Source organism: Labrus bergylta, chromosome 15 (genome assembly GCF_963930695.1).
Source record: "Labrus bergylta chromosome 15, fLabBer1.1, whole genome shotgun sequence".
NCBI lineage: Eukaryota > Metazoa > Chordata > Actinopteri > Labriformes > Labridae > Labrus > Labrus bergylta.
Window position 1 is genome coordinate 8,759,936 of NC_089209.1, and position 24,256 is coordinate 8,784,191.

General features: G+C 39.8%; 1 protein-coding gene across 1 annotated transcript in view; it reads right to left on the minus strand.

Annotated features, from left to right (window-relative positions):
• The window catches only part of rngtt (RNA guanylyltransferase and 5'-phosphatase), an 81,866-nt gene that overhangs the window by 50,659 nt on the left and 6,951 nt on the right, over positions 1-24,256 (minus strand). Inside the window, exons 6-10 of the mRNA XM_065963821.1 lie at positions 23,847-24,099; positions 21,367-21,476; positions 19,242-19,343; positions 7,526-7,661; positions 4,712-4,783 (exon numbers count right to left, since the gene is read on the minus strand). Coding sequence (XP_065819893.1) covers positions 4,712-4,783; positions 7,526-7,661; positions 19,242-19,343; positions 21,367-21,476; positions 23,847-24,099 — 673 coding nt within the window. The remainder of the gene's footprint in view (positions 1-4,711; positions 4,784-7,525; positions 7,662-19,241; positions 19,344-21,366; positions 21,477-23,846; positions 24,100-24,256) is intronic.

Sequence of the window (24,256 nt, forward strand, 5' to 3'; positions counted from 1 at the left end):
TGGTGTTGAAAAATGAAGTTAATGCGGAAGTGCAAAATGCTGCAGTTTGAGTGTCTGCTTGAGGCTGGCTCCAGGAGCCCCGGAAGTTATATACAAACCCATCCAAAAAAATACTGTTTTTACAGCAGAACAGTCTGGTACAAATAAAGAAATTGGTCTGAGTAGCTCATGTCTGTAATTGTCACATGCTCATCCATTTTGATTTGATGAAGGATAAGCGTTATTCACAATAAAGGCATGTAGCTGAACTGATTGAGAGTTGGGTGCAATCTAATGGTTTGTCAAGATGCTTAAAACCCACTCCAGCTCTTCGCCTATTGATAGGATGGCTGAAAGTAAGGGTGAGACCGCATTTCTAGCATGGCAACAGCCATCGATGGGACTCCAAATCCCCATGCAGTAGCAGATGGGTGACGTCACTCAGGCTTCGTCCACTAATATTTACAGTTTATGGTCTGAACGCCAACAGATACATTATTCATCCTGACTTAATCTGGAATTTTCACCAAGCATTAATGTAAAGGCAAAAACTTTCAACATATCACTGGAATCTGTAACCTAGTTCACTCCCACAGCATCGTTTTTCAGTCAAGTTTGGCTCCCCTGAATCTTCACTGATTTATTATAAGTGAACAGAGTGAAAGATCGTAGTCCAGCCAAGTGCAATTCAGTGTACTACATAACTCCCTATAGGTTGGATTAAACTAAGTGCATATATAGAATCTATATATAAACACATGAAATGTTAAACAGCAGAGAGCTGCGGCATCTGATATAAATCCATCTTCAGCGTGAAGTGCATGAGGCTGAGGAATGAACTCAGGAGTTCAGCAAAAACCAAAACATCTTATAAAACACTGACACAGCCTTAAACATAACTCCAAACTGTTTCTGTCAGGGATAATTTAGCATAAGTCAAACTATACACAGGGGACTTAATCAGTAATGGGACCAGAAGCTTAGTGTGTCATCTTCCTTGGGGATATTTCTGACAGAACTGCGGCTTTTAACCACACAATTATTACTTCAATATTCTTTTTATCAGGAAAAAACAAAGGAGTAATTCCCTTAAGAAATTGAAGGTTTTTGCTTGAATTACTTAATTTTAAGTTAAAAATCCAAAGTAACTGATGCAGGTTCGAAGCGTATCTATCTCCACAGGAATACTCAATTTGTTTCCACCATTTCACCTTATTTCTTATGTTTGGGGGTAGGGGAGTCATTTCACTGGTCTGTAGCTAGAAGAAATTAGTTTTTTTCCTTCAAATGTTGATTGGGGTTTTTTTTTTAACAAAATTTCCCAGTTTGGGATCAATAAAGTACATCTATCTATCTATCCATAGTCAAAACTTAAGACAATAATCTCTGAAGTTACACTGTAAGAGCCCCTGAAGCCCACTGTTCCTGCTCCTTTATGAGTCACTTTGACGCAGTAGACTAGTCTCTTAAAATAGAGTTAAAAAAAACATCAAAAATGCATCCTACGTATAGCACAGACCTGTTGAATCACTATGTTTTAACAGGGTTAAAGCTGTTATAGCAAATATAAGTTCATGAATCTAGATGTATTTTACCTACCTCTTTTATACCCTCAAACAACATGAAAAGGTAAGACCTCTATTTGAACGAATCACCCGTAACCACTGGTAAGGGTTAAGCATAAATCAGTGTATTAGTGTTCAATCAAAAAAAAAAAAAAAAGAGCTCCCAACACTGATTGTGTCTTTCGTGCATTTTCAGGCTGTTTTGGTTTTGAGTTGGAAGCATTGCTGCCTCTGCTGCAACATAATTGTGCAATTAACCCCAGAAAATTCACCATCAATGCTCGCATGTTCAAGCAGATGTTGAATGTGGAAATGCAGGTGCAGAATTACCTTATGAGCACAGGAAACACGCAGATTAAAGTCCCAGCAGACAGAGTGAATGTGTTGGGATTCATTAGCAAATTAGAGAGACTGAGGTTAATCGTAAAGTCTTTGTTAGCCCCTGATGGCTATTGATAATAAGAGACCAATAAAGCCGTAGCACTATAACTACCGGTAATCCTTGTTGACTGATTCCTAGCTGTCTCTTTCCACTGTGAGTTACAGTCATCTCACTAATTATGTAATAATATATATAGAATATATATTAATATATTGCAGGAACACAGCTTTTTTTATATTTGATATATTCGGAATATGAAGTGAATGCAGCTGTATGTAGCACTTTTGCCCAAAGCAAAATTTTCCTCCGGGACAATAATGTATATCTTATTTTAAATTTAAGAGATATACTATGTGACAGCAGCCTGCAGGTGAAATGAGACCGCAGGGGAGGACCGGATGCGTCAGCAGATTGATGCTGCAGTTGGTTCTTAACGGATGATGCAGCCCTGGGACTATTCACAGGTCAAAAAACTCTGAGAGCTACAGACTGTCCCTGTAAACAAACTCCTCGAGCAGAAGTAAATGGAGCTTATGTCAGTGAAGCAGTCCCTATGCTGACACAAAAAGGTTTCTAAAGGTTTCTTTTCTCCTGAACTTTTAATCTGATTCAGTTAATTATCTTGTCTAATTCTGCACCTGAAGAGTGATTATTTTAGTCAAGATAAAAGATAACAAGCTCAATCAAAGTGTAGCTAAATTTACACATGAACCTCCACAGTTTTTATCCACTTGAAAATTAAGGACATATATGTAAATGCTGTCGTGCCTCCATCCCAGCGTGTTAGTTCCCCCACAGTGGGGGAGCTGACAGACACTGACAAGCAACAGCAACTTTCTAGGAAGACAAAAAAAAAAAAAAAGGCTTTCTGTGCTTCACAGTGACAGCAAAAAAAAAAAAATCCCCTCCATGTGTCGGGGTGGTCGTCAGGGTCGATCAGTTTCGTGCTGTACAAATCAGCACTTAGAACAGAATAACACTCTGTTGGACGACTCAGAATACAGACTGCACTAACATTAATAAAACTGTTGCTATATGGATCCTCCAAAAGCATCAAAAACCGTCCCCCCCTCTCATAGCTAAATCCAACACTGAAAGAACACACTCTTCACATCGAGCTCAAAATCGAAGGAATCCCAGTGCTGTGCTTCACCTGACTTTCCAAAACAAGTAGGGTGGCACGTTAGACCATGGGCCTAGCGGGTGGTGTGATCTCCCTCCTGCTGCATTTCCACCCTCAGTCTCAGGATGGAGCCTCTGTGCTAAGGTGCAGCAGCCCGCGGATAATGGAGAAGGCTTATAATGGCTGGAGAGGATCAATACAGCAGCTCTTTACTGATGGCTCAGGGTGAGAGTCATGTGGAGCTGCTACCTTCATCGCCGTCTTTCAAAGATGTTCCGTACTGCTGGAGTCTGTATTGAGCAGCTTGCTGGCGGTGATCCTGTGATCAATGCAGGAAAGGAGGCGACAGACGAACATAAAATGGCTGAAGTAACCCTGCCTCTCTTCCTCCAGCCTGAGGTATTCATCAAATTTTTATGAGGAAGACAGGAGAGGCTCGCTCAGGGCAAACTGTAGGCTCATTTGTCTCCTGCCTGGCCCGCTTGCTATTAGCGGCGCGCGGACCAGAGTTGAAAGTATGAATTAATTTGAAAGAGTGTTAGCATTTAACAGCCTTGTAATGTTTTCCTCAGGCTCTTAAGAAAAAATGGTCAATTCAGATCAACCCAACAGGAGGATCACACTTTTACACATACCTAAAGGTTACTTTCACAAGCAGGGACACACTCAGGCAATTACTGAACATTCATTTCTTGTCTTTCACTTCCCTAACAGGCATTACTGACCCAGTCACATTGAAAATACACAAAGCTGTTGGTAATATTGGAGACTTTGATCATATAGAACTGTAAGGCGAAGGATTCTCCACCAAATATAAGTAAACATCACCTAAAGTGAAGTTCTGGTGTTACGGTTTGAAGAGTGACCATGTTAACTGGCAACTTTTGCCCAATTCCGTCTGAAAATGTCCCAACAAATGCCCTATTGTTTAGTCTTTTTTTCGTAAATTATAATGTCGAAAATACTCATTAGATATGTCTTTAATGAACCTCCCATCTTCAATATCTGTTGTAACTATGACAACCACAGACACATTGGGCTTAAAATCAACAGTCAACACGGTTACTTTTTAAAAAGGTTACACCAGCAAGGACTTACCGTTTTTATCAATTGAAATAGTGTCCTGTGTGCATCATAAAGTGCCCAAAACTTGCAGTTTATCTTAACATCATATATTACTGTAATAAACTTTCAGGGGTAAAAGTACAAAAACTTGATTTAGAATGGGTCAGAAACAGTTCAGCCGTAGTGTTGTTGTGTTTAAGGTCAGACTTAAGTAAAGCCCGGTGTTTGACAGGGTGTGGGGTCAATCAAGCAGAGAGATGAGCCCTGTCATCTCTGTGCAGAGGCTGGATGAGCACCACTCTGCTGCCTGCTACAGTAAAGCCTCTGAGAAACCCATGCTGGATTTGATTTTTTTTGGCTTTCAAGGTAAGAAAATTCCACATCTATGCTTTTCCCTGAGTGCAGAACACACCTTGCTCTGATAAAAAAAAAAAGAGAGAGAGAGAGTGCAGGAGGAGCTGCTCAGAGATGACAGTGTTAATGAAATGCGTCCAAAGGGATGCTTATTTATTCTGTCTGACATTTGGGTCTGGCAGATCTCAGGAGCAATAGGTCAGAGGAGAGGCAACACATTCTTAAATAGCTTGGGCTACTCACGTTGAATTTGATGATGTCGTATATCAAATAGCGGGGGACGGGATGACCGTTCACTTTGTCGATGATCATTTCCTGCAGAGAAAAAGACCAGAGTCAGGGTTACAGATGGAAAGACATCAAGTGTAAAAGTAAAGATACATGATTGTGTAGAAAGAATGCACAAAATATATTTAGAAATGGAAGGCCTCATTTATATAGAATACATTTGCACTGTTTTATGAATAACAACCTCAAAATTAAATATTATGACTTATATTAACTAATACAAATGACAATATTTTGAATTTTATATTCAGAGAACTGAATTTAATCTTTAAAAAAAAAATATCATACTATTTATTCATGATTTGACTTCAATCTCATTAGAAAATCAGTCACAATAAAAAATAATTAAATTGTATGTGAAGCCAGTATTTTAAAATGTATGATATTGTCACATCCCTGCTCCTTCACAGCACAAGATGGAAACTAAGCATGGGACACTAGGGGTTGAGTATTCTCAAGGGGGCACATGTTCAGGCAGGGATGCCTGTGGCAAAGAGGGAAAGGATAGGGAGGAACTGGAGAAGTAGGTGTGTATGTGTGGTGGTGTCTCAGGATGAAGGACAGGAAGCAGAAATAGCACAGCACATCCATTATGCAAGACTCTGAAGTTGGGAGAAAGGTGCAGCGGTGGTGCTGGACACCAGACAGACACATGATTAGTTATCAAAGAACTATTACACAACCGTGTGTGACGCAGTGAAGTGAGTGATGAGCAAGCAAACCTTATCACAGCTGAAGTAAGAGAAGTGAATGTAGGGTCCTAACACTGATGCTTTACGTAATATATATGTTAAAGAAAATCCCTTTCCTTTTATAAAATATATTAGGAGCAGATTGGAGCAACTTCAAGAATCTGCTAATATACCAAGTGAACAAAATGTCAGGGTAGGACAACAGAAATATTATATAAGAGATAAGCAATTCACATGGATGCTGTTTAAGATAAAGAAATATGTATTATTTCAATTTCAGGGACTCATTGAACTACTGGTCAATCCAGATCTGCTTATTGTAGATAATGAGATGTAGTTGCCATGATGCCACGCACAACTGATTAAAACACCTTTTTAACTGCAATACATTTTCACACTACAGCCGCAGACAGTTTTTTTTTTTCCTCTTCTGGGCCAACATGGACATTACATTTTAAGCCTCTGCTGCTCCATCTGTGTTGAATGTCTGTAATCTGCTGAGCTAAGTTTTTCTCACAGGGTTCTTTTCATTTTTTTTTAATCACAAAGGCATACTTCATTTATCAACAGCGTATACATGCTATATACTGTATATTTTAAAGATGAATTAAACATACTTACAATTTTGACTTTTCAAAGTCTCTAGACAAAAATACATTTAAGGCGTGTATAGTTCCTATTCAACCAAATTTATCTTAATTCAATCAATTTAGTTTCTTCTATTTTGTGTAATGAGGCGGGGGTGGGGGGTGGGTGGGGGGGGGCTGTCTGAGATGCTAAACACATTCACTTACTGATGCCAGACTGGCAAAGAGAACACAGGAGTCAAAGGGAGGCATGTACAGCACTTTAAGAGGGTCAGAAAAAAGAAATGATGTAATTCCAGGAGGCTGCCATCATTATGCATGCGGGCCATTGAACCGTTGCACAGTGAGTAAAAGATGAATACATTTACGTGACCAATGGAAACCACCAGGAATTCAATCTACATTCTGCATTCATCCAATTTTGGAGCTTGAGTGGATGTAAAGCTCATTAAAAACTGGAGTGGAAAACAGCACATAAAGACAAAGAGCAGAGCCTAGGGCCTGAAGATGAAACATATCAGACAACGCAGCTGGGCTTCAAGAGGAGGGCTCCTCACTGTAAACAGCCTCTCTGAACTGAGAGCCAGAAGCATCAACAGATGAGTATACCCACGACAAAACAAACCTTGTAGCAATCTAAACACACTTCCGAACCACTCATTCAAAGGAACCATAAATAAGATGCAATTAGATGTCCCGTCTGGGTGAGGAAAATGAATTCACCATATCAATCAGCAACTGCTACGCTAAGAGGACGGAGAAACCTATTTTACATCAAGCTTCTTAACTCGAAAACAAAGCCAGGAACTTAACGAAAAACAATCAGCGGCAACTTATCTTTCATCACCATTAATAGACAACCAAGCACAAAGAGTGCCAGATACTTATAATCAGCTCTCAGCTGACCACACAGTAATTTCCTTGCTTGTGTTTTCTGTCAGGGAGTGTGTTAATGACTCAAGCATGTGCACCTGTTACTGGGGGAAAGCTGGGACCTGTGTGACCTAAACATAACAAACATGCCAATAAAAGTCTGGGCCCATTATCAAAGGGCCAGGATAAGTCACACACCACCTGAGAGGAGGCCACTGCTGAGCGTTCCAACATGTTGTGGTGCAGAAAGTAGAGGCAGTAACAGTGACAGAAAAACTGTAGAACATTTCATTAGTGGTTTCTCAAGGACTTGGATGATGATTTTCCTGTCAGCCATTTTTGACAGGTTCTGCCGTTAAACTGAAGCATGCTGGTGGGTTTTTTTCTACCTAAGGTTTGGCAACTTGTGTCAATTATCTGTTATATTGAGCTGCATGAGCAGGACGGGAAATGTACCAGGTTGGAGTGGAGGGGAGTTAAAATTACAAGCAAGAGAAAAACAGGTCCCCTTCTGGGTATTTCAAGGGGGGGGGGGGGGGGGGGAGAACAGGGAAAGCTAGCATTGGTTTCAAGCTTAACAATCCAAAAGAATGACATAAGGAGGAACAATGACTCACCCCATCCAGGAGAGTATTTGATAAGTGGGATCGTGGATCCTTCCGGAAAGGAAACTCAAGGTTTGCTATGTGGAAGATCGTGTTGTCCCTGTCGACCATGAACACTTCGTTTTTACCGTTGATTAACATCATGTACCTGCAGGAGAAGAGGATTATACATTATGAAGTTGAAATAAAATAAGTATTTATTATGGTAATTATGCTAGAGAGACTCTTTATCAACAACAAGAAAGCACTTCCACTGGTGAGCTAATCTACTGACTGATAACTGGCCGCTTTTTTTAAACTTAGACATATTTAAATGGGGAGCAATGCATTGAAATAACATTTGTTGTCATTTTACAATAAATAAATCTGGTTATGATATGTTTATTAAGGTATACTCCCAACCAAACCAAGTGAAGTGAAAAGCCAGACAGTCCCATATCAAAAGATTGTAAAGAATATTCTGTGAAATAGAAATTGGAACAGTAAGGAATCCTAAAAAACGTTTAAAATCTAGGTTTCAAATCGAAGTCTTTATGTACACAATTAATAATTATGACTAAGTAACAAAAAAAGTAACAAAAAAAGAACGCAAAATAAGCTTTCTACTTTTCACAATGCTATAGGTGCCACTGTCCAAAGAGGAAACTTCTGGGCCGAAAAGTGCCAAAACATTTCAGTTTCTCGAACTGGTCACTGGAGGCTGGTCCCAAAAGTGAGTCAACCTCCATCAGCCCACAGGTTATGATGGCTAATTTGACAGCAAAATTAGGCATGTTTGAAGTGAATACAATGATGTTGGTCTCCAAAGCTCATTTACCTGTTCAGTATCAAGCATAATGGGTGTGTGGTTATTGCTGCATTAAAAAGGATTGATGGATGGCTGGATTAAAGTATACCTTGATTTGATGGATGGATGGATGGATGGATGGATGAATTCTCTTTTTAAACCCAAGGGAAATTAATGAATGACTTAACCGTTAATTGATTAAAACAGCAGACTCAACCAGGCAATGGGATGCATTGCTCTGCTTAAATTACATTCCTCCAGACAAACAATAATGTTGCCTGTAAGTTTTATTTAATTAGTTTACTTGAAGGTCTTAATATGGTAATTATTCTTTGAAGCTGCATTGATGTGAGTAAGGAGGCAACACATGAGATTTGGGTACCACTCAGCACTACAAAACAACATGACTGCGCATTTCTCTAATGTGCAAATTGGTTGAGTTCAATTCAAATAAGACAACGAGGTGAAGGCGTAGGAGCTTTTATCATGTCAAGGGGAAAAAAGAAAGATCACCCAACAGCAAATTGCTAATTGCTGCATATTATCAAAGCACCACTTTTCCTTTTATCTTCTGTAGCTTTTAAGGGAAACAGAAAGCATTTTTAAACAAGAAAAGGCAAAAGTATGCTCACCAAAACCACCTCTGATAACTCCGTTAAGACTTGTTTGCGTTTTAAAAGTTATTGAAAGAAGTTTAACAAACACTAACTAAAATGTTTCCTACAATGAATTGAAAACAAATTCCTTTTTTATCCAAAAGTCCCGTGCTGCCTTGCACTAATACAAAAAAGCTTTTACTTGCAGGAGATTACTCTATCTTCAAATTGCATACATCACCAGGAGTAAGGCGGTGTGTTTGCATGAGCACAAAGCTCAACTAATCCTTGGCCAGCCTTTGCAGGTGAGCAATAGACTTAAAAAAATAGAAATAAAAAAATCCATTCCCAAGTCCTAGCAGCAGACTAACAATGATTAATGCACTGAGGAGTCACAGTCCATCAGCAACTTTAAAAACAACTAATATAACAAATGTAATTCTAAAGAAAAGGTACAATTATTCACAATTTACCGTGAATATTGTCCATGTACAATGTTATGATACAGAGTCTTTAAAGCTGCAACAATTCATTGATTTGCTGAAAACACATACATCAAAAAAACATCAAAAATGTGCTGTTTCTTAATGCAAGCATTATTTGCTTGTCTTTGTCATTCAAGGACAGAGGTTGGGAAACACTGCAATAGAGAAACTCCAAAGAGAGGGAAATTGGTGGAAAATTACTTTTTCATACACTACTGCGCCCCAGTAACATTCAAAAATGGAGAGCAGTAACTGTTGTACTGTAGCGGTGAAAAATAGTCATACTTACCAAAATTGCTAATGAAATGAGTAATTTGTGTGTACTAATTTGACTTCACTCAACCCCAGACAGAAACAGCCTTACATTTGATTCTACCACTACAACATGAATCAGCCTTATACCTTCATCTCCACTCTCAAAAAACTGCATAGAGTGGAAATGGAGCACTTCTTTACTTAATGGTTTCTGTTAGTTGAAAGCTGTATCTGTAAACAGCTCTAATTCCACATGAGGTGATCTGTTAAAATATAAACACCCCATCTGGACTGTAGTCATTTGAATCATTTGCATCCAAATTGCAGTTTAAAGCCATCAGCGTTTCTGCATGAGCTGCTTAATTTGGAAAAATTAGTCCAATATGAGGCATATGGTATAATGTCTGAATCTGATTTGCTAAATCTTTTGCACGAGGTCAGATTGTAAAATGTCCTCACAATTCTTGGATTCGACTGATAAGGTCCAGGCTATTTCCAATTAAATGAAAGAAGATAAAATGAGGCCTCTAAATAACCAAAGTCACTGTCATTAATTTATTTGCCAAAGGAAACTAAAAAGGCTTGGTGACAAAACACAATAGTCCTGAAGAATATCCAGAAAGGCAAGAGAGCAGGCAAAGCTTTCACACCAAATGTCTGTTGTTTGATGAACAGACTCGGCTGATCACTGAATTGGCAGACATTATAGGCAATTTGAGACAAAGCAAATAAACAAGAACAACAAAATCCTTGATCGACCATGCTGTTGGTTCCCAAAGTCAGGCTGGAAAGATGGGCCACGCCCCAAAACACAGACTCCATTGTTGCATTTGTGTTATCCTCTAGAATTTGCATCAACTGTTACAACTTTGAGCATTCACTGTTTTTTATCCAGCCACTCTGTTAACAATGTGATTTACTGGAGTGCATAAATGTCTGCTGCTCAGACAATCATACGATTTTCAAAACACAATCTTCTTCAATATAAATCAATTTGGATGTTAAGACTGTATGTACGCAGCTGTGCAATGTTATTAAATGATTCATGAGCCCAGAAATGTAGGCTAATTAACACTACAGCATCAGCATCATACATTTTTAGGATGTATGTCTACATCCTAAAAATGAGCAGCTGCATAAAACTTACTTAAGATGAGAACTCGAAAGCAGCCACAAAGGCTTATTCCCATTGCTACTGATGAATTGATTGTGTAGTATTTATTAAGATGGGTCACTGGTTTACTTTAAGTCTTTTTTAATTGTAGTATTCTTTGGTAATAGAGTCAAGTTGATATTACTGCAGGAAATCACAAGTGGTGTCAACTAGCAGTGGTTGATTATCAGAAAGGGAAGATGGAAGTTGTATTATTTAGTGTGCTGTGGTTTCAACTATGTTTGGAGTAAATGGTCGTAACAGAAGAACAAAGAAAAGGTCAACGACTTAAATAAGTATGCAAACATAAATGAAAATCCAAAGAAAAGATAGAAATCTAGTGTTCACACATAGCCTAAAGAACCTCCGGGTAGTCAAATCTCCAGAGTGGAGGCCAAGGTTAAGTTTGAAACTTGTGAAAAACAGACTGCAATGCAGAATGCAAACAAATGCAACTCTTCAGCATTTTGGTGGCTTTAGTTCACATCTCCTGTGAGCCCAGTTACACTCTACAGGCCATCTGCAGCTCTGTAACACAAAACACCATAAAGGAGAATATAGCAATATGAAGTCATGTCCTAAAGAGCACTTGCAGCACTGCTGTGTTTGGAAAGGTTACTGGCAAGTATCTAAATCAAGGCCATCAACAACAGAGGCTAATTATGTTTGCAACTTTAACCCATTAGCAAATGCAATGAGAACTTTGAAGGTGTATAAAGTTAGAATTGTAAAGGGTAGGGGATTACAGCTTGTGGGAAAAACAAAGATGAGAGAGATGGATTTGAGATTACTGACTTCCTCACTGACAATGCTATGCATTTTCATACCTGCTGTGACTCTCTCCTCATATCACAAAGGGATTACATGTAATAAATACCCCATCAATGCCAGCTGGTTTTAAGTGGGAAACCTGACAAGCTGCCAAGAACCAGTGTGTGTTCACCATACAGCACTCTGACAAAAGCCAACTTTGACAGAACTGAGCATTTTAGGGAGGTTGTGCTAAAGTACGACCTTCAAGTTTAAGTGTATTTTCCAATATAACAGAAATGATGTAGTCATGGATGCACAGAATGAACCAAGGCAAATAGTGTCCTCTTAATAACTTCTTTACGATGCAATCAATGAGGCAAAAACACATTGCTCTTTCAGCATCAGTAAACTTTGCAAATGGCTATGGGTTAGAATTGAATCTGTCAACGTATCTATGGTTGAGCCCAGTGGGCATTGTCCCATAACCTGAACAGGCCATCATGTGACTTTCATTATTGATCAGTCAGGTAAAGATGTTCTTAATCAATTGGCGAACACCTGAGTCAGTATTTTGCAGATATTACAAACGGACTATCAAACCGTCCTAAAAAGCCAAACTTTTGTCTAGTCATCAATTACAGTGATATGAAAGTAGATCCCACACTGGAAAAGCAAGCACCAGAGACAGTTTAGTATATTTGTATATAAAAATTGTTCTGTTTAGTTTCCATTTCTGTCACTTCCAGTGAATTACTGAACCTCTAGTTTAGTATCCAATCAAATAAATTTTAACTTAAAAAATAGTAAGGTACCTACAGTAAATTAAAACCATAGCTGTAAAATATTTTTTAAATAACTTTAAACATACAACGCAGAAAGAGAAGCCACAAAAAAAGCTATTTGTTGTACTTTATGGTTTCCAGTCCTCTAGTTTTTTTTCTTTAATTCCTTTGTTTAAGAAAAAAAAAAGATACCAGAGCTTTCAAATTAAAAAAAAATGTGACGCCAAACATAAGACAGTGAAATAACTGCACACTGTTGAAAATACACTCAATGTCAGACATTTAAGGCACAGTTCAAGTTTTGAAGTAACTACTGTTAGTGACAATGCTGACAGCCCAAAAAAAAAAAAGCAGTGCCTATGTTGTAACACAGATCGGGTGGAGATGGGAACCATTAGCCTCACAGAAAGCTCCCGTCTTTGATTAATGCTTCCTTGTACCTCCAGGAATAACTGCGTAGGTAGATGTCACTCCTTTTGCAGTTTGTACGTGATCTATTTCAAAAAGAGCTTTTGTTTTCGAAGGGATGGGAGTGAGAGGCGAGACATATAACCTAATTATTCCCATTAGAATCGAGCGTCTCAGGCAGACAGACCATGGAAAGTGGTCATCATAATCCTCAGAACACTCTTCAGTTGAAAGAGACCGGTGGAGAGCTCAGAGGGATGACTTTGACCCTTTCCTCCCCCTCCAGTCACAACAGGAGAGAGCAAAGAAAAGAAAAAAACACCAGGCTTGAGATATAAATCAGGGTCTTAGAAAAGTCTTGTGGAAACTGCAGAGAAAACTGAAAAAATGTGGGAGGAGAAAGAAAGAGTGGGAAAGATACAGACGCTCCTACATCTGGGTGTAATATAATGAAAGCATTGAAGAGACCATAGCCAGGAGCATCAATGGCTCATTACTGTAAGGGAATCCTCTGGTGCATAAGGATACTTTTTTTTAATCCCAATAAAGGCCAATGACTGAGAAGATCAAACAGAAAGTGTCACAACAGAGAACAACCAGAGAGGACACAACAGGTCAGCGCTGAACAGAAGTGGCTACCCTGCTGTCTAATTGGCCAGTTAGCCATGGCTAATGCTGTCAAGTATGTTCAGAAGAAAGCAGAGGGAGACCATTAGTGCCGCCAAGCTCCCAGTGAACCTCTCCTTCATCAGTTTCACAATCCTTGTGTTTCCCTCTCTCCCTCTGAAGTCACTCACCCCACCTTTTTTTTCTTTTTTTTTTTTTTTTGAACAATGGGAAAAAGTTCAATCTTATGTTCTAGTTATTCAAAGGAGTGTGCATACCTGGCCACTTCTGTCTCTCGTCTGCTTCTGTGTCCTCTGTTGGGTACTGGGAGCCTCAGGTTTTTAAGACTTATCCCTGTGCCTCGTTCCCCCCCGGAGCACTTTAGCCCTAATGAGGCACAGACGGCCATTGTGTGGGCTTAGCCAGCCTAGTCCTGCAGCATGGCTGAGAGCAGCTGAGCTCCAGGGGAGGACTTAGATCAAATCCAGCAGCTTTGCACATCATTAGTGGTGCGTCAAACTGGCAGGACTGCTCCTTATATCAAGAAAGACCAGGTTGATTTCTCGTTTGTACTACTGCTAAGAGTTAAAATGATGAGGATGAGAGCCAACCACTATAAGTAACTTCTTCAAAGCCAGCTTTTAACATCATACAAGACTGTTAATATAAGAATATTAAGGAAATAGTTCAGAATGTTTCCACGTTTTCGCATCAAATCACACATCGAGAACCGCTTGGGACTTAACTATTCACTATGAGTGAGACAGGACAAGAGGCTTCCCTTAGGAAAAGCTCAAAGAAGCACAAAGTGAGAAGGTTAAGATGACTTACTAACATTTGCCAAACAAACAGGTTGGTCTTCTTCCATGTAGCGTTTTCACTTGTAAAAAGCATATTGTTAGAAATAAAAACAGGACTTAAGAGCACCATTTTCCCTGCCAAGTTCCTGGAAGCTACTGTAAAACCAAATGTTCCTTTACAAGTCTGGAAACATCAAGGTTCTCAATTGAATGACTAGGAAAGGTCTTCCCATTAAGAAAAAGGCAACGTGCCAAATCTGAGCCACAAAGGTCCCTAGAAACACATTTTGATTAATCTATCAGTCATTCAACAGCCCCCTAGTCAACACTTGGGTATGCATGATATGCCAAATACAGCCATGAGAGTAAATACACAGTAAATAGATAAATACGGCATAAATAGGTTGTGAAAACAGACAACTCAGAGTTCTTTTTCATCAGGGGTGGGGGTGAAGTGGCAGAGAGTATCACTCCCATGATTCCCCGCCAGCATTGACGTCATCTTTTGTTCTCGTTTTGATAACAAAGAGCCCCCTGGCGGCAGAATTTGCATGCTGTGCGTTTAACATCGTTGTTAATGAGCATTCTGGGGATTTTGCAGCCAGCCTCAAGTGGACACTCGTTTTTTTCCCACTTCTCATTTGCTTCATTTTTCAACAGCTAAGTTTTCTGTTTGCCAAAGTACAAGTGATTTCTCCTCCTTAAAATCAAAATCTCACAGAGCAGCTACAAAATATAAATGTGCAGTCACGCAGTTTACAAATTGTCTGTTACACAACTCGTATGTTATGGAAGCTGAAGACTGTCTTGTTAATATTCTATTAGGCTGCAGTTTAAAGACCCTATGAGCAACCCCATTTTTCTACAATATTCATCATTGATCCCTCCGTTTAAATGAGTGAATTAAGTGGAACTTGGGGATTGGGAGGACATCAAAGAGAAAATTAACTTAGTCTTTCTCCAGTCCAATTTCTCTAACAAAGTCCAAGTTGAGCAGCACTGTTTGTTTAAAGTCCTGGGGGCATAATTGGACTCTCTCCCTCCTCCTGCTCTTCATCTCTCGGGCACAAACCAATCGAGCCCTGACAAGAAAGCTCCACGACAAGATGATTAAAAAGCAAACTCTGCTGTGTTTCCCCTTTTGGCAGATGCACTAATTTCGCTGTCCTTTCCACAGCCCATTAGAAGCCACCTATTTGGCAGACAGCAGGCAGTGAGAGTTTTGCCTTTGTATGCGAGGTGTGTGCGCGTCAGGTATAGGGCTACATTTATACGTCTAGGTAAGAGAGGATGTATCATTGCTTTGACACAATGTTGTCCAGTATTGTTCTACTAAGCAAGGCAGTTTGTCAGAAGTGTTGATGCTTTGCCCGACATATTGGGGCTGAGAGGAAGTGTGTCAGAGCGATGGATGCTGAAAGGAGCGCATTAACCTTTTCCTGCTTGAACAATGCTTTTGCCTGATGCAAGAATTAAGTTACTTATTTTAGAAGTCAGACCCATCAGCGTAAGAGACTTCCTTTTCTTGAGAAAATTGATCAAGGAAAGCAGATGGCATTTAGAATATTCAACACTTAAGCGAGAAGCTCTGGCAATATGCAAAGTGAACAATCTTTCCAGACCACATTGACGAGACACATTTCCCATTAAAAATCCATTTCAGGTCTTTACAACTGCCACCAACGAGGAAGCAGCACGTTTAATACTCTGCACACTCTCTGCGACGCATGGCAAGAATGACAAATGAAGATCCCACTGCACCACTGCAATCAGGAAATCTCACTGAATATGTACCCAACACGAGAACTCATTACTCCCGTTTGATGCATCCAAAGTCCTCCATGTGACAGCTAGCTTTTCAGAATCCATACTTGTTCATTATATCAGAGATGTTATGATTAACAGAGATGAAGAAATGGCAATTCAAAAGAGGAAAATTCCTCTATTTTTACAGTGTTTGTTTAAATCCACTGATCCAAAACAAAGCTGTTGTTTTCTATTATTCAAGGTATTGTCCAGATTTAATGAAGACACACACCTGTGGAATTTTAATCAAGTTTTTTTTCCCCCCACCAACCCGTCTCTCATCATCATTTCTTTTTGTGAATGCTTCAGTGTGAATTCAATTTCACACAAAAGCCAAACCTGTTTGAGAAATGTGTCTTTTTTTTGTGGGATGAATTTGACAGAACAGCGATTCAGGCGAGAAACTAGTGTGGCAGCTTCAAAAAAAATTAATATATAAAAAGCTGTGATCCATTTCTCACTTCAGCAGTATAAAGTAATATCAGACTAGTGGCGCCAGAAAAGGCTGTGCCTCACAGACAGAATAAAGACTCTTTGCTTTTTGCAGCCTGAGCCTATAGATGGAAGCTTTTCCCACAATGACAGACAAACCGATTACCTGCATGCAGACAACAGCCGGGCTCCAATGTGTGAAATGTCCACTCGAAAACACCTTTCTGCACATTTCTATAGACCTTTATACGTCATATTGTATGTTTCCTCTGTGTCAATTCTCCAAGAAAAACAATGATTGAGACACAATACTGCTGCTGTCAGAGAAAGCGGGACAGGAAGAAAGAAACTCGGCAGAACCAGGAGACTGGTATCAAGGTGACAAATCCTACACTACAACAATGAATATTATGCTAAATGCAACATTTGACAGGTAAATATGCTGAGGCTGAGGTTTTCATTTTGTTTTTACACACAGTTGAGTACAAAGTAAGCCCAATACTTTCTGTAGTGGAGCGTCAGCAAACTTGCAAGAACCTGCAGACTTTCTATAAGTAGAATACAAAAACATTTCTTCATGAGGAGATACAAAGAAGTGTTGATTTTCACTTCCAGAGGGAGAATGAATGGATGTCTTGGGGGGGTCAAAATAAAGACACTGTTGGAACAATGCTGTTATACCTCAGTTTGGTCAAGTTTTACTAAAAAGGAAAATATCCATGTTTCTCTGTTTAAATGGTTAAGTTCACAATTGTTCTGCCTTAAAATAAAAGAGAAATGGTTAATTATAATAAATTATTGGAACATTTATATATATCCTAGTTTGAAAATGTCTGCTTTTAATTAATTGAGCTTTGAGTATTTCAGGTATATTTGAAGCATTTGTAGTTACGTTTGTGTGGGGCAACACACACACACACACACACACACACACACACACACACACACACACACACACACACACACACACACACACACACACACACACACACACACACACACACACACACACACACACACACACACACACACACACACACACACACACACACACACACACACACACACACACACGATTTTGTTGTTTTGATCATGAGAATTTAAGATTTGACGTCATCTGTGGATAAGGAAAGTCTTCATGGGCTTTCTATGTTTCGCTGTATTAACACTGAGCTTTGTATTTCTCGGTTTATTCTTCAACCGTTAAAAAGAAACATCCCATCCTCAACATCATACATATCCTGCAGTTGTGTGATGACTCATACCTCACATACTGTGAGCATCTCTCCCTGCACTTCTCATGACTGAAGAAAGACTCCTCAAATAGCTGGAGAGGAAATGGGCTGAAGGGCAGAAGCTGGAGGCAGGAGAGGAATACTTCTGTACTGTTCTCCACATAAACTTGGGAGCAAAACTTTCTCACAACACTTGAAAGTATTTGAAGTCGATCTTCAGCATCTTGGTCTGGAGCCTTAACTGCACTCTGCTAGTGTCACTCTTAACAGGAAATTAAAGCACCCATATGTAAAACTCTGAAATTGACTGCAGTCATTAAATATTCAGCACACGGCACATTCAGACCAGAGAGAGACACAAAGCAGACTACTGGAATAATAAAAACGTTTTATGCTTCTCGGCACTGGCTGCTAATAGAGACATAAAATCAGGGAAATTTCAAATGCACCCTAAAACGAGAGAGCAAAGAGAAAGTGTTCCCACTTAAATTCCACACTAGTCACTGCCGTCCTCTTTAGCCTGTGGTTCATAGATGCTTGTTTAAAAAAAGGACTCAACCAGAGCCAAACCTCTGGAGGATTTTGAGACCAAAACAGATTCCCAACAGATAATAATATAATAATAATAGTCGATCAGCAGTTATCCTGTGCTTCATATGCTGCACACAGTGTTTAGAGTATTGTAAACTTTAAAGTGGAAGGGGACAGGACAAACTATAGGATAACATCTCTTCTCAATCACCAAAAGCATTATTTTCTGGGTTAAATGTTCCTAATCCGATACTCAGTCCCCCTCAAACTCTGAAATGCTCGGCCCGTTCTCCAACAGTGGTCTCAGAGTAAACCCTTGTTCCAGTCACAGTCCAATAAATTATGAACGATCTCAAATTCTTCTGTAGAAAAGCTCCCTCCCTTTGCACTTTTGAAACTAAACTAATAACCAATGTTTATTCTTTATCGTTACAACACTTTGACCTTCTGTGTATTTAAGGCCCAATCCTATTCGCTTCCCCTCTATCCCTCCCCAGTTCGAGGTTTTTAACCCAATAAACCAAGCTTCCTCAGTTCAGATACAGACTCCAGAGAATACTCAAAGAAAGGTTCAAAGGCAAACGAAACCGATTGGTATAAATGAACCCATGTTTTCAGAAATAATCATGTTACATGTTTGTTGTTTGTTGATGGGCGACAGTTTACTGTTGGTTTGGGTGAATTCTTGTTTCCTCATTTACCAGTTTGCTATGTTTTACACATTTTGTCATTGTTACTTGTCTTTTATATCCACATGCGTCGACCTCTGTTGTTTTGAAGTATTCTTATAAATGAATTTAATTGCCAGGTTGCACTTCTCCCCTTGTATTCAATGACCACTCAGGTTCGTCTCAGTATTCCTCTTTGTTTTCACTAAAAGGCCGGAAAGATAAATTAACACCTCTGATGCACAAAAAGACATGGAAACATTAGGGGGAAACAAACTCACTGTTGACTCATGACTCTTAAAAAATGAGCCTAATCAACGAGAGGAGAAGCCAATCAGGCCAGTCAGAGAGTCAAAAGGCAGTACCTGTATTGACCTGAGCTAATAAAGAGTCATTCATAGTAACTGAAAACACATGAACAATACACCTACCGTGTGCCGTCGGCCTTCCAGCTCACTTTGTACGGATTCTTTTCCAGGAAACGAAGGTTTTGCCTGTCCATGGAGACGGGCTGAGCACCAGGAAACCCAGACCTGCAAAGCAATGAGCACACACATCTGTTTTATTTGTGCTTCTAACTGACATTTATTCATTGAATCAGCGACTCTTACCACACAGAGCTCTGGCATTCATCCATTTTATGCCTTCATTTTGCTGAAACATGTGCAGCAGTTTAGGCCGTACTCGGAAATAAATCACCTTACATTAAAGGGTCAGAGCCTAGAAGACCTGAATCTAAATTCAAAGTGATTAAAGAGGGCTCGACACGAGGAGGGACGAGTGGACACTGCTGGTTTTTACTCTCCATAATGTGGAAATTCTTGACGGTAGGTTTTAAACAGATAGGATGTCCGATCAGCCCTCCTTCTAAACACGATGAAAGTGAATGAAATTGTAAATTAAGCATGATCGTTAACGATGTTTATAATGTGGAATGATTCCTAAATCAAAAACCATTGGACTAGTGCAGTAAAACTTTGGGTCTTAAAAGAGAACAAAGAACCGAACATTGAACTGACTGAGCCGGCGTTTATTACTAGATAACTTAGATGCGATCATTTGGGCTGACCCCTATATTTAAAAATAGGAAGGTACATTTCCATCAGCTTGCGTGACATACTCAAACTGTGTGACGGTTCAGATGTACGGGGGGGGGGAGAAGAGTATGCTGTTATTCAGCTCATGTGAAATCAATGATGAGGACAGAGAAGAGCCAGTAACAGGTCTCATTATTAATAGGACAGAGTCTCCAGGTAGAGCGGTGGGTCTGACAGCTGTGGGGAAAGCTACGCTGTAAAAATGTTACAGATGTCTCATTTGTTTAAACCAAGTGTGGCAATATCGTCACACCATTTGTACAGAGATCACTTGGAAAGCAATTATCGGCTTTTTTGGTTGTTATCAGTGACAACGCCCTTTTTTTATGTTGACTAAAGCCTCAAATTTAAATCGTATTTTTACATCGACAACAGACGCATTGCAACCTCAACAGAACAGGTCTTCATGAATCCACTTAACATCCACTTCACCTCCTTCAGGACGGAGGTTACAGAGCACTGGAGGTGCAGGAGGGCTCGCCTTGGGAAAAGCCTGATCCCTGCTGTTACAGCTGCCCTGAACAAAAGGTCTCGCTGAACAGACCAGAGAGGGAACTTTTGATTACTGTTTGACATTGTTTGTTCTATACTCTGTGTTTTGTGTTTGTGGTTGTTCTTTGGTTGGTTTGGTCGGGGCTGTGAAAAAGGAATTTACCCATGAGGACAATAAAGTCTTTTTACTTCACTTTCACCTCACCTGCACTGAAAGCTAATGCCTTCTTTCCATCCTGGTAATTATATTGAACGCCAAGCCTTATTAATACCCAGAATAGGGGTGGGGGTAACTCACTATAAAATACGACCAATGCGACCAATAAATACGATACGATACAATGTTAAAACACATTACAAAACAAGGCCCACAATAACAATAAGAAAAGACATTGCAGCAAATAGTTGATTTGTTGCAAGACAGGCTTTAGAGACAACCAAATAATTAAACTGTTTGTATACCAATTCATCAACAACTTAAGTTTCAAGAGTGTAATAGACCCTACAATGACAATTAAAATGCATTGTGTGGTTTGTTGTTTCACAAAAAGTGCAACAATAAATTATGTTCTCAATAAACTTGAACGTTTTACACAACCGTGCCTCTTATTACGATTATTAATAATAACACAATATTTTGTCAGCGAGAGTCCATACAGGAACCTGCAGCCATAAAAAAAAAAGAAAAAAAGCAGCGAGTAGAAATAGCATCATGGACCGTTCCTTCTGCTGTGACAAGACCTAGACGCGGAGCAGCAGCTGCATATTTCCTCCAGAAAAGAAAGAATCTATTCCTGACTCTGCTGCCTGTCACAGAGTGTCAGGGTCTCAAAATAAAAAAGGTGATTTTACAACAAGCGAGTCACGCCTAACACAGTGTGGTACACCCACACGTGTGTGAACACACAGAGACACACACACAGTCTCCCCGCCAGGGTATGAGGAGAGTGAAAGAACGGTTTCTTACCTGTCCCACTCGGCCATCTCCTGAACCCGTCTTTGGATTTCTCCTAGTTTGGGTTGTGTGGTGACCTGCGTGACGCCTTTCACTGTGATGCCTTCGAGAAATACTGCACCCTGTGAGGGAGGAGGAGAACAGAGGGCCAAACTTTAATTGAATTGAAAGAAAGAGTCATACCCTCCTACACATAAGCAAAAGGAAACACTGACATGCTGGTTGGACTTTCCAAGCAGCTACTCCTTTGATTTATGAATCCCTTCTGTATGTGCAGAGACAACAGGTAGAATAAACTTTAAATCCACCTTTCTTTCTCCCTCTCTCTCTCTCTCTCTAAAGCCAGGTTTCTTTTTTTTTTTTTTTACAGAAATCATCTTCTGTGTAACACGGATGACACATGTAACATTTCTTTTTAAAGTAAAAAGACACCTCACTTCACTTCCTAATTAAACCATGGCTCTCATTGCGTGACCTTTTCCTCTCTCATTCTTCTCCCAGCGAGTCCTGCGTCCTGGAGAACTATGATAATATATGGCATTCTGAAGAGACACAGATGTGATAATATAATGTGTTATTAGTGAAATGCATTGTGTATTAAATAGCTGCATTGAGAAGAGAAAGCATCGTTCTCAACTGGTGGGTCGTGAAGTGTCAACGAGTCTATGAAGCACTTTAAAAAAAACATAATCTGGGGTTTTTCATGTCTTCGTGCTGTCACATGTTTTCTACTGTCTGAGGTCCAGACTGCACCGTTTTTCATTAAACAAATCTCATCTGAGCGCTCGCACTAACCACCAGGCCACGCCCCCACTCCAACTGACACTTTAATAAACAAACTGGGTTCTCAAATGTTTTACATGAAATCCAATCTTTGTTTAAACAAGAGAACACAGGAGGTGTACACGCCTCCATTTTCAAACCTGACTGTCAACACTGGCCACATTACAGCTTAAATTGTACATTTAATTTGTACTCAAACACAAAGCTGTTACTTTTTTTTTTCTGCAGTTTACTCGTGGAACCAAAACTAAGTTCTGAACTAGAGACAGCGACTCCGAGGACTGCATCCCCTGCTGGCTCACTACGCTTCCTGTGTAATTAATCTGTAAATCAAAAACTTTGATAATGAAGTTTGTTAGTTTTTTTAAATGACATCTTACTGTGAATAAATAGTTTGGATTGGAGCAGAAACGATTAGTCAGTTAACAATTAGTCAGAAAAAAAGGAAATTAATTAGCAAGCATTGCAACAGCCAACATTCACATTTACAGCTCTACAGGGGGAAGGGGGGGGGGGGGGGGTGAGTGCTGTTTGGATGAAACAAGATATTTGATCACTCCATCTTAAGCTCTGAGAAACAATATGATGAATTAATGGCAACTTGACAAACTGACTGTAACTACATAGAAACCCCCTCCCCAGAATAATGGTTACTGATTCAACCTAGTTTGTGATGTTGAAAAAAACAAAGCAGTGTTTCAAGATCGAAAGTCAAGAATAGTTTAAAGCAAGAAGGACGCCTGTTAATAAAATATCAGATTTGATTATTGAATTGAATGTAAAAGGTCTACAGTTATTACTTATCTTTGCGTTCTACCTTTACTCTACTCACAAACTGTTTTCATGACGTTTCACTTCAACAAGCTAACAGGTCTTTCACACTTGCAGAAAACTCCTTAATAACTCCTGATATTTGCTGGAGGAGCTGTAGCCAAAAAAGAACAACAAAAAAAAATGTCAGACTTCACCCACAATTTCTCCTGCCAGCCCCCCTAGTAATTTTTCCACATCAAGTCCGAGTGATCTGATCAACAGGTTCACAACTTCCTTCAGATTTATAGACCAATCAGGGAAGATGAAATCGTGAAATATCAATTTGATCAAATGAAATAGATTGTCGCCTGTAGCCCTAGACCTCTCCCTGAAATCACAGCGACGTCTAGACGTTCACATTTGTATTTGGATATACAGTAAGTATCATTTCTACAACTGTTTACACCTCAAATCTTTGTTTTGATTTAATTTCCACTGTTTCTGCACTTCCTGCTTGACTGTTGGTGGTACCATTGACACTCCGCTTCTTTCAGCCACTCCAAATGAGTCTGGATAAGAGCATCAGCTCAATGTAAACAAAAACCTAATTATGTGCAACTGGAGCTGATCCGAGGCATCCCATTTCACTGAACTGAACTGTTGAGAGCTTTACAAAAAGACAGGAAGGCAGCTTTTATCTCATCTAATTTATACCTCTGCTGGGAAGTGTGAAGAGACAGAACGTGTCGTGTTGTCTGAATTCAAACATCAAATGAACTGGGTGATCGTACAGCTGAGCACAGAAGTCTCATCCTTTAAGGGAAGACTTTCTAATAGAGCCAGCATCCTCACTGCAAGAGATCTGTGCCCTGCAGGGAGATTCATTCCTCATTTCTTTTTTTTTCTTTTTTTTTTTTCTTATGACTCGGTTTCCTGCAGCTTCCAGGAAATCTCACCAGTTTTAGTTTCTCTTTCTTCCGTTTGCCGGGCGCCGACCCAGAGGAGCTGGGGCCCGACTCCTGGCCGACAGCGTTACCGTCATCGTCCACTTCGCCGCTGTCCTCGTCGTCGAAGCACCACTCTGGGAGCGCGGGAGCAGGGGGTGCGTCCTCTTCGTCACCATAACGACGGAAAAGCTCTTTGAGGTAGTCTCCCTTATAGATCCCGGGGGATCGAGCCTGGCTGAAAGCTGCTACAGCTGCCTCCACGCTGATAAGAGACAGAAAAGCACAGACATAGAGCTGCTTTTAAAAAGCTTTACTTTCATATTGCACGGATCTTTGGTATCTTATTTTATAAGCTCTGTCTTTAATACATTTTTCATTTCATCTGTGAAACAAACAACAACAACTTCTGGATTTTCAAA